Source organism: Strongylocentrotus purpuratus, unplaced genomic scaffold, assembly GCF_000002235.5.
Source record: "Strongylocentrotus purpuratus isolate Spur 01 unplaced genomic scaffold, Spur_5.0 spur5_scaffold_12, whole genome shotgun sequence".
NCBI lineage: Eukaryota > Metazoa > Echinodermata > Echinoidea > Camarodonta > Strongylocentrotidae > Strongylocentrotus > Strongylocentrotus purpuratus.
This window is the reverse complement of record NW_022145597.1, coordinates 16574583-16585185: the sequence shown is the minus strand read 5'-3', so window position 1 is coordinate 16585185 and position 10603 is coordinate 16574583. Positions and strand designations below refer to the sequence as shown.

The 10603-nt window shown below is 35.3% G+C and overlaps 1 protein-coding gene across 1 annotated transcript; it reads left to right on the top strand.

Moving 5' to 3' along the window:
- Positions 1-2231: 2231 nt before the first annotated feature.
- Positions 2232-8914, top strand: LOC575524 (COMM domain-containing protein 2). Its single transcript, XM_775920.5, has 5 exons — positions 2232-2409; positions 3953-4030; positions 5146-5228; positions 6602-6775; positions 8250-8914. Exons 1-5 carry the CDS (start codon positions 2343-2345, stop codon positions 8448-8450), a joined length of 603 nt encoding a protein of 200 aa, XP_781013.2. The 5' UTR covers positions 2232-2342; the 3' UTR covers positions 8451-8914.
- Positions 8915-10603: the final 1689 nt, after the last annotated feature.

The window sequence follows — 10603 nt, the reverse complement described above, 5'->3', positions numbered from 1 at the left end:
TAGGCCTACCTGGTAGGAATTAATGGCGTAAAATGCTAAATCACTATTATATGTTTTTGTTGCTGTTGTTTTTATTGTTATTTTTATTTTCATTATTAATTGTTATTATCATCATCATTATTATTATTATTTCATTATCAATTACTATTATTTTTACTTTTTACATTACAACTATCTATATCATTATCATTATCATTATAGTATTGCGTTAGACCTACACATATATAGCATTACATTAGTATCCTTGTATGGCCCTAATTACGACAGTGTTAGTTTTTATGCAGATATTGAAAATCTTGCTTTGGATTTTGATAATCCATTAACAATAATTTGTATGTGGGGATTGGAACTTGGTCCAAGATTTTGATAAAGATACATATAGTTATATTCGTCTTAATAATCCTAATGCCAAGAAAAAAGTCGATCAAATGAAGAATGATTTCGATTTGATAGACCCATGGAGAAAATTACATGTCCAGGAAAAAAATGTGTACATGGCGTCAACCTACTCCCTTTAAGGCGGCTAGATTGGATTATTTTTGGTCTCCATTGAATTACTGTCACTCGTTAATTAAATAGAGATTTTACCTGGGAACAGATCCGATCATTCCCTGGTCAAACTATCTTTGAATTTAAATCATTGTAGGGTAGGTCGAGGTTACTGGAAATTATAGTACATGCATTATGATAACATTTCTTGCCAACCCTTATGGAATAATGATTCCATTAAAATAGGCAATAGCTAAATAAATATAACAAAATTGTATAAACGGGAGTTCGTTTGTCAATGATATTTTGGAGACATTTTTTCTCTCTGGAACATTTCCAAGAAAAGTATAATATTCAAATAATTTTCTTTTTTATCGTGGATTATGCGATGCAATTAGACAAGGGTTTAACAATAAGTCAATTTTTAACAAGGTGCCACAACCTCTTTTCCAGATACAATGGCATTTGTTATGAAACGTATTAAAGGATGTTCACATATCTATTCAATTTTATTAAAGAGAAGAAAAGGACCATGTAAAAGTTTTCTTACATGGAAATGCATTTTCAATCTGAATGATAGTTAGGAAACATACTGTTCTATTGGATTTAATTGTACCATTGATGTGGGCTTACCATGGTTTCAGTTGCAAGTTTTGCAACGCATATTATATACGAACGATGTACTGTTTAAAATGAATTTAGTCTCAAGAAAAGAATGTATATTTTGTAATGAAAAGATTGAAACAGTTAATCTGCTATGTGATTTTACGCATGTTAAACATATTTGGGATAGTTTGGAGCACTGGATTTATACTGGAACCGGAATTTTTTTTTTTTGGTTTAAGAGATTCAAATAATTTTTCATTGAATTGTATAATGATTGTGGTGCGACAGATGATGAATACTTGCAAAATAAAGAAAAAATTGCCCGATTTTGATAATATTAGAGTTTCGATTGTAAATTACTTCAAAAACGAAAAGTGTAGGCCTATTGTTGATTCGAATTGTAGAAATAATAAATTCACAAGAAAATGGTTTCAATTCAGGAATTTGTTTACATAAAATGATATTTGTCTGTATTTTTTTTTCTTTCCATGAATATCACGAATGAATTATTGAAGATAATTAACTCAACAGTTCAACAATACTTGTATCTTGAGAAGCTAATTTAATTTATGTTATAAATGTAAATTACCTTGAATCTACATTTGTTAATTTGTTTCAAATGAAAATCAATAAATTCCCTATGGAGGGAAAACTATGGAGAGAAAAAAAATCATCATTATTATTGTTACTTTTATTTATTTTTATACATCAAAAGTGATTGGCTTTTGATTAGTTGAGAGCAGCACATGATCAGAAATATTTCAACTATTTTAAGATTGCTCTGAAAAAGTACTATTAGGCCTATCACTATATATCCCGGATCACAATCATTATTATTATTGTTATATTTTTAGATTATTATAAGCATTATATAGTAGTAGTAGGCCTATTGTTATTATTATTGTTGTTATCAAAATCAGTATTGTTATTAATGATTGTTATGTTTAATTATCGTTCTTATTATTTATTATTCCTTTATTTATTTATTCAAACATTTGTATACAGGTACACAAGATCAGAAGTAAATCTGTTTTGCATCTTGAACCTTGGACTTGTTGTTCTTGGAATTGCTGTTATGGCTTCTGACTTTGTTGATTAGACCTAGACTATCTGACATTATGATTTTAATATCGTCGCCTTACGATCACGTGAAAGTATTACGACTGGACTGACAGACTATACAGGGAGGCGGACCAAGACCGAGACGACTTGCTTCTCTTGATAAATTTACCGAAGATTGTACCAAAATGTTGCTGGTTCTTGATGACGAACACAAGGAGCATCTAAACTTTCTCGCTAACGTAGACAGTAGTGGTAAGTATAAGCAGAGGATGATGGCTTAGATTCACTTGGTTGCGTGAAAAGAATAAAAACAAAAATTCTACCCTACAGCCCCACGCGATAGTTTTGTTGTTAGCTATTTTATAGATCTACATGAAGAAAGTTACTTATAAACAATGCAGGTATAATTATATTTCAGGACAGTCAGGTCAATAAGATCAACCCGGAGTAGTATTATGGATAAGTATTACTAATTACTATGCGTGGCCGTGGACATGATGGAGAGGAAATTAATTTGCATGCAGCCATTTACATGTAGTATGTAGATCTACACTGTGATGGCTGGTTCAAGTGGTTGCGGGTGGGTGTGCATGTGCGCCTGTGTATGCACTTGTATTGTGCAGCGGTTTGCAGTGAAACCTGTGAATAAGTGTATACAAATATCAATGTTTTTCCAAAAAATACTCCAAAAATAACAAGAAAATTGACACGAAACAGGTAATAAACGACTTTTAACTCATGATCTTTATTTGGACATTTAATGAATATTTACTTCATTTTGGGTATGTTTTAGTAGGGTATCTCCACGCCGGAGTTACAAATACAGGTCAAATTTTGGATAGGCTTCTGAACAAGCGCCCAGAGATTTTGACACGTCCTGCTTTAAACAGGTGACGCACTTCACACATTACTGATGACGCACACACGGCATTGCAAACACATAAAATTGAAAAACCAGTGAAATACCTAACCTTTTAAGGATACTGAAAAAAATTGTGACGAATAGAGGGTTTGACTGAAATATCATAATTTTGGTATCAAATGAAACGGAAAATCGCAAGCTTGCTCCTCCCTCGCATAAATATCTTATAACATTGGGTGAATGAAAGCCAGCGATGGCCAATAAGAAGGGCCCTTGTCGGCGGAGATTAACTTGCATGCATGAATGATATATAATGTATATGGCACTGCTCAGCAAAAATCATTCAATCACTGAAACTCTGAAACAAGGAAAGAGATGGACAGTCACCTTTAAACGAACCAGTAGGGGCTCTGGTCAGAGAATGAGGATCGTACGCATAAACAAGGATAACCTCGTAAACACGGACAAATTGCGTCAAAAAAAAAAATTCTCAGACCAGCGCCCCTACTGCTAACACAGCAACAACTTGTCTACTTATATTAAAAGTCTACTGTAATACTTGGGTTTGGTAGAATATGATGATATTTGACGCCTCACAAGCTTCCCAAATTTAAGCTTGAGATGGCGGTTGCCAGAATATCAGAACTTTCGTTATTCTGGAGGCCCACGCAATTCCTATGCCTATAAGTTCAAAACGAACACCAAAAAAGGTTGGTTTAAATTACTTGCATAATTTGCAAATTTGGCCAATTCAAGGACTGTTCAACTTTTACTCTGGTCTCTGTTAAACATTTAGGGTTTCCAAGTTGAAAATTTTGAATAATGGTTTTCCTCTCTCTTCCTCTGTCTTCATCTCACACTTCTCTCTATCTATCTCTCTTTTTGCATTTCTCTCCTTCTTTCTTGGTCTTATTTCCTATTTCCCCTATCCAGTTCTTCAGGAATTTTGCAAAATTGCTCTTGAGTTTATGAGGAAAGGTATCGCACAGAAAGTTTACCAGGGTGCAGCACGTAAGTCTTTCATTTTATTTCACATTTAATAGTCTTTGAAGGCATCAATACCCCCATACTATAGCCCCCTGTGAGTTCACCAACACCTGTCCCTGCTCCATGGTCGGTTTCATACCCTGATCAAACCTGGACCCGATATACCCCTAACCCTGTTAAACCAAAGGCAAAACCTAAAACCCAGTTGCAACCCTAACCCAATCTCTTGAACAAAATAGGGCTGCCAGCAGATGTCGAATCACTGCCCATTCACATTATCACATAAAGTATTGCATTATGCAGTTATGGTGATGAGGAGATATTAGTGTTGATATAGCTCTTATCCATGCATGTAATTTTCAGCATATGCATACTTGGGACTTAGTATTGATATAACAATGCAGCAATAAAAGAAAAAATGCAGTGGAGATTTGTTAAGAAGAGCACTCAAGACAAGATACCTGATATAACAAGATAATTTTGCTGGTCCCAGTTCTTTATGTTCTTGTTTCTTTGTTTTACCCTGATATAACAAGATATACCGAGGAAATATTCAAAGTCCCATTGTCCTCATAATGACAGATTTCCAAATCATCATTGTTGTCAATTTGAAGAAGAAAAAGGTAATCAATAGAGTACACAAGCTGTGACGTCATCAAAAATCTAATTTTAGAATTTCTCAATTTTTCTTCATTTTCCGAAAGAACATCCAAAATAATGTCCAAATGTCGAAAACCAATTGAACATGTTAAATATTGGCTGAGATATGACCATCTGAATGAAAATACTCCCCATAGGAACTCAGTGTTATATGCTCTGGCTCCTAATGGTATAGGAGCCAGAGCATATAACACTGAGTTCCCATAGGACATATATTCATTCAGATGGTCATAACTCGGCCAATACGGTACTTAACATATTCAGTTGGTTTCGACATTTGGACATTATTTTGGGTGTTCTTTCGGAATATGAAGAAAAAATTGAGAAATTCTAAAAATAGATTTTTTAAGACGTCACAGCTTCAGTACTCTAATGTCCTCATAATGACAGATTTCCAAATCATCGTTGTTGTCAGTTTGAGGAAGAGAAGGTAATCAGTGTAGCCCTTGAATAATTCCTGTGCCTTTCGTGTCACTCAGAGAAGCTGAACGTCGATGCAGAGACGGTCAAACATGGGGTGGAAGGCCTCATGTACCTCCTGACAGAGAGCGCTAGACTCATGGTAAGAACTCCATTCAGGGACGGACAGAGACTGACATTGGGTTGTGGAATAATATACAAATAGTGAATGGCCATGAGTGCAATGGTACAAGATTTTGCACGAGGTGAAAGATAAGAGACGCTTTATTCAACGAAGTGCAGCCGAGTTGAATGGAGCGTCTCATCTTTCAGCGAATGCAAAATATTGTTCCATTGCACGAATAAAGACTATTAACTATTTGTTTTATACAACACGTCGGACGTTAACGAGATTTAAACAATTTTTGTTTAAAGAATCAGTTTTTCTAAGCCTAAATCTCAGCTATTTTGTTTGTTTTTTTATTGATGAAATTGCTGATAGTGAGCGCGCACTATTATTAAGCAGGCAGCAAACCATGCGCGCACCTTAGGCGTACCATGCTTTATGTTTATTGTTACGCGGAGTGCAATTTCTGTTGATCCATTCGCACCATTGCACAGTGACTTCACTTAGCTCACAATATACTTTGTACACCGTTAGTGACGTTAGAGTGCAATGGTGCGAAAGGATCAACTGTTGTTGCACGGCTGGAGAATGATGCTGTTCAATGGTACTTTTAGCGCATGTCATGTGATCAAGAATTGACCAATGAGGTTGCAAGAATCTTAGCAGGCGTTGTATAAACCTGTTTATTCAATGTATTCCAAATAATAATAATAATAATTGCTCACATTTATAATGCACCTAATTCTTTGTTTCTAGGCGCAGCACATATTATTTAGGCTCATACCCGCAACACAACGTATGCACATTTTCCACTTCCTGGGGAGCATTCAATGCATTGTTTCTCTCCGAATCCAAAGTTACTAATTATCTAATTAACCTGCTATACATAATGACATCTCTTTCGGTTGGATCCACTTTGCATACAGTAGTTGTTGCTATGTCAGGCAAGCTTTTGTGATGTCAAGATAAATTATATAGCACAAAACTGTGCAAAAGTATGGGTGAAGTCCATTATAAGATATTTTGAACAAACCTTTCTTTTTAAACACACAAGTCTAAAGACGTGATTGAAGCCCCACCCTCTATATAGCAAACGATGCCTATTCGGTGACCATTTGTCCCCCACGATCGTTTTTTTCTTATGTTAATTGAGAGCTGATTTGATGAGATAACCACCTGTCAGTGACCATGGAGGGCGGTCTAATCCCTTCTGGCCAAACTAGTGCAGTGGGGCTTTAAATCACTGATTGAAAAAAAAAAGGTGATTTGAATCGCGCCAACCCTACTAGTTTTCACCACCTTCACCACCATCACTTTAAAATTTAAGATTGAATGATAACAAAATGATGCCCCCCCCCCCCCAAAAAAAAAAAAAAACTTCAAAATTTTGTGCATTCCTCTTGCTCCAGGTCTCAGAGCTGGATTTCCAGGACTCCATTGCAATACTAGGCTTCTCCCAAGGCTTATGCAAAGACCTGCTGGGTCTGTACACGGAGAACCGAGCTGAGATTCGTAGTATACTGGGCGAGATGGCCATGGACTTGCCGCACTATCGCAACCTGGAATGGAGACTAGATGTCGAGGTAAGGGGTCTTATTGTGTGCCGGGAGTCCAAGTTCCTATCATGTTGCAAGGCAAACTTTAAAGCCCCTTCAGTAGTGGCCTCTCATGAGGATTTCAAAACCATTTGTTTGTTTACCCAATAACAGGCGTTTTCTTCAGTTTATTTTTATGACCAACATTCCTTCTCTAATTTTCTGCATTTTCCACCAATCGCCCCATATGGAAACGTCATTATCACACATTTCCATCACCCAAAGACTATCTAAGACAAGGGGGGTATTTCGTGATGGGACCACAGGTTTGCTGTGTGCGAGACTTAGACACCCATTAAAGGGGAAGTCCACCCTGAAATTAAGTTAGTTTTAATAGGAGTAGAAAAATGAGAGAAACAAGTCGTGAAAGTTTGATCAAATTCCGATTAAAAATAAGGAAGTTAGGATTTTTGAAGTTGTGATCAATCAAACACAAATTGGCAACTCTATGACGTATCATGCGAGCTGAACTTCCATCTGCTCAGTACTAAAAAAATCTAAAATTTTCATTTTCCCTCAAGAAAAATTTCAACTATACATGCACCCTAAATATAATAATTGCATATATGTTTCTATACTCCCCCTGCAAGGAACAAATATATATTCCGTCATCAATAACGAAGAAAACATGATTTTATGGAATATTATGCACAAAGCAAATGAAGGAGAGCTCGTATAATAAGTCACAGAGTTGCCAATTTGTATTTGATTGATCACAACTTCAATAATTCATAACTTTCTTATTTTTATTCAGAATTTGCTCAAACTTTCACTCACCTGATTTTCTTATTATTCTGCCTCTATCGAAACAAACTTATTTTGGGGGTGGACTTTCCCTTTAAAAGCAATTCCCCCAAGACTGGTGGCAGCGAAATATGACCTACTGCACATGGAAACTGAATACCATCTTCCTTTAAAAAGGAACTTAAACTTTTAAAGGTGATTTGGGGTATGGGTGAAATCTTACAGAACAAAATAAACTTGCATTGAATTACATTCTGCCATCAAACCTACAATTGAATGATATTTGTTGATATGTTTTTTTAAACGTAATATGTGCGGAGAAATGAATAAGCTACCTTACAAAATTCACAAATAATATCAAGCTAGTTACCTCGGAAGATTTCTTAACATGTGGTCTCCAAAGAGTGCCTGCAAGTGTGATTTGTGATTTTCAGCTAGTTGGTATTAGTCGATTTATATCAAGAAACAGGCAATTGCATGATGAACATTGAGAATCGAGAAAATGTCCACAAATATGTCACAATCGAATAACTAATTCAACAAATTCATCAATTGCAACTACGTGTATTAGAAATTTAGACCTTCTTATTATTCCTCTGATTTTTGTCAAATTTTGCACCATTCTGTTTCTCTTACTTTTGTTTAAGTTAAATTTGCTCTTTGATTTCTTTACATTCTTTTATCGTAATTTTCCTATTCTCATCCCCCTCATTGCCAGCTTGCCAGTCGATCCCTGCGACACCAGACCATTCCCACCGTCGTCATGAAGCTGCACACGGAAGACTGCGGCAAGAAGGATGTCCATGTATTACAGACAGACCCGGTCAACCTGGTCCACTTGACCCAAACACTAGAGGGCGCCCTAGCAGAGGTCAAGACGCAGCATTGTAGAAGAATAATCAGAAATATCAATAAATAGATTTATTAGTATAGCTAAAGATTTGTATTACAATGTGTATAGATACTATAATAAAATGTTAACATATTTCTTTTTGAGTACTTATAAGTAAAGAATTGGATCCAATTTTTAATATCAGATGTACCGGTATGCATATACCATAAATCTAGATGAATGGAGATACGAAATTGGAAAATCATATTTGAAACTTCATTCTTAGGCATGATAAGGATGATAAGGTATGTGTAAAAGTAATTGTATTGTTATCTTCCTGGGCCCCGTTACACAAAACTTACCATTGATGGTAACTTTGCTATCAATGTTAACTATATGTACCGTAGAAACCTTGATTTTGACTGGCTGTTGAGCCCTGGCAAATTTACCATCAATGGTAAATTTTATGCAACGGGCCCAGTTGGATAAAGGGTACGAGTGGCTGCAAAGCTAGGACAGTCATTAAAAACCTATCTCACATCTGTACAGCAGAATAGGTTTTCTTTCTTTTCCATCACAAAGATTTGCAATGCCCTGTTATTGTGATCGGAGGAAAATAGCAGAGAGGGCGATTATGCAATTCCATTTAGGGCATAAGCGGAGAAAGAAAGATGACATTCCAGAGATAATTAATTTGAGCATTATTTTTATTCATCACAATGGTGCATCAAATATCAAATGCATTTGAATTCAAGGTGTAGTCTCACATAAATATATTATTACAATATATCATAACACATCCAGTCACATAATAAACATGTACACACTTATATAAACATTTACACAATATGTATACAATGTACATAAGCTGCATTAGCTTAAAGCTTATCTGCCATAGTTTACAGGAGGGATTAGCGCACCCTGCAAGGTCACTGGACAGGTGGTTATCTCATCAACTCAGCTCTCAGTTAACATAAGAAAAAGAGGATGATGGGGGACCAATGGTCACCGATTAGGCATTGTTTGTTGTAAGAGGCGCAAGTAGCTACAAGTAGTGCAGTGGGCCTTTAAATTCCAAATGCAACTATCATTATCTGTCATCTGTACGGATAAATTACAGGAGAAAGACTTGTTATTTTGCATCGAAAAGGAAGCAGTTATTTGAAAAGGCACATGCATTGTTGTGCAATGCAAAAGCAGGACACTTTGCTATCGATGGGGTACATAAAACAATCATGAAAATATTGATATCCATTATCCAGTCTTTATCATCAATATAGAATTACCATAACGGAATAAAGGAATAGCAATTGTTTAAAGAAAGCTTAGAACTATGAATCTCTTTGATGGGAATAATCAAGACACCATGCATGTAGTAATTTCATTTACCGGTAGTGCAATGTCCTGTATATATATATATATGACAAGACTTGCAACTATTTTTTATAGAAGAATCATTTTCCGTTGTAAATCATAAAGCAGTACCAGTATTTCATACAGTGTATGTCAACAACATTGGCAGTGATAAGATTGAATATTTTCCACTCATTTTTTCATATATACAAATATGTTTTAATTCACTGTACTCTCTTGACTGTGCATTGATATATTTCATGACACCACTGATACATCGATGCATATTATGTTTATAATAAACAAAATATAAACTCAACTCTTTGTTTATCCTATTACTACTACATCATGTAATGAAGAATTATGGTGTTGATGATAATAGTGGTAGTGCTATTGCTCCTGCTGCTGCTGATGATGATGATGGTGGTGGTAGTAGTGGTGATGATGATAGTGATGCTGAAGATGGTAATGAATAATAATGATTTTGGTGACAGTTGTGGTGATGATAATGCTAATGATGGTGATGATGTCACTGATGGTTGTGATGATGATAATAACAGTGATAATGTAGATGCTTAAAAATTTCTCAATATGATAAATAAATAAATGTGAAATGTAATATTACTGTTAAACCTCAAACTACTAATTTCAAACAAAAGTCATTTTTGTGGCAAAATACAGAAATGGATTGCAATATTTCAGCACTTGTATCAGTTTTGATTCAAATATTTAGCAGCTATGACCACTTCCGAAATAGCAAAAGTCTCAAGCATGCAAATGTTTCTTGTTTTATAATACTACACAAGATAACAAGGCATGAGAGGATGGTATACTATCTGTGATTTTTTTTTTACCAGTGTATCAATTAAAATACACAAGAGTTACAG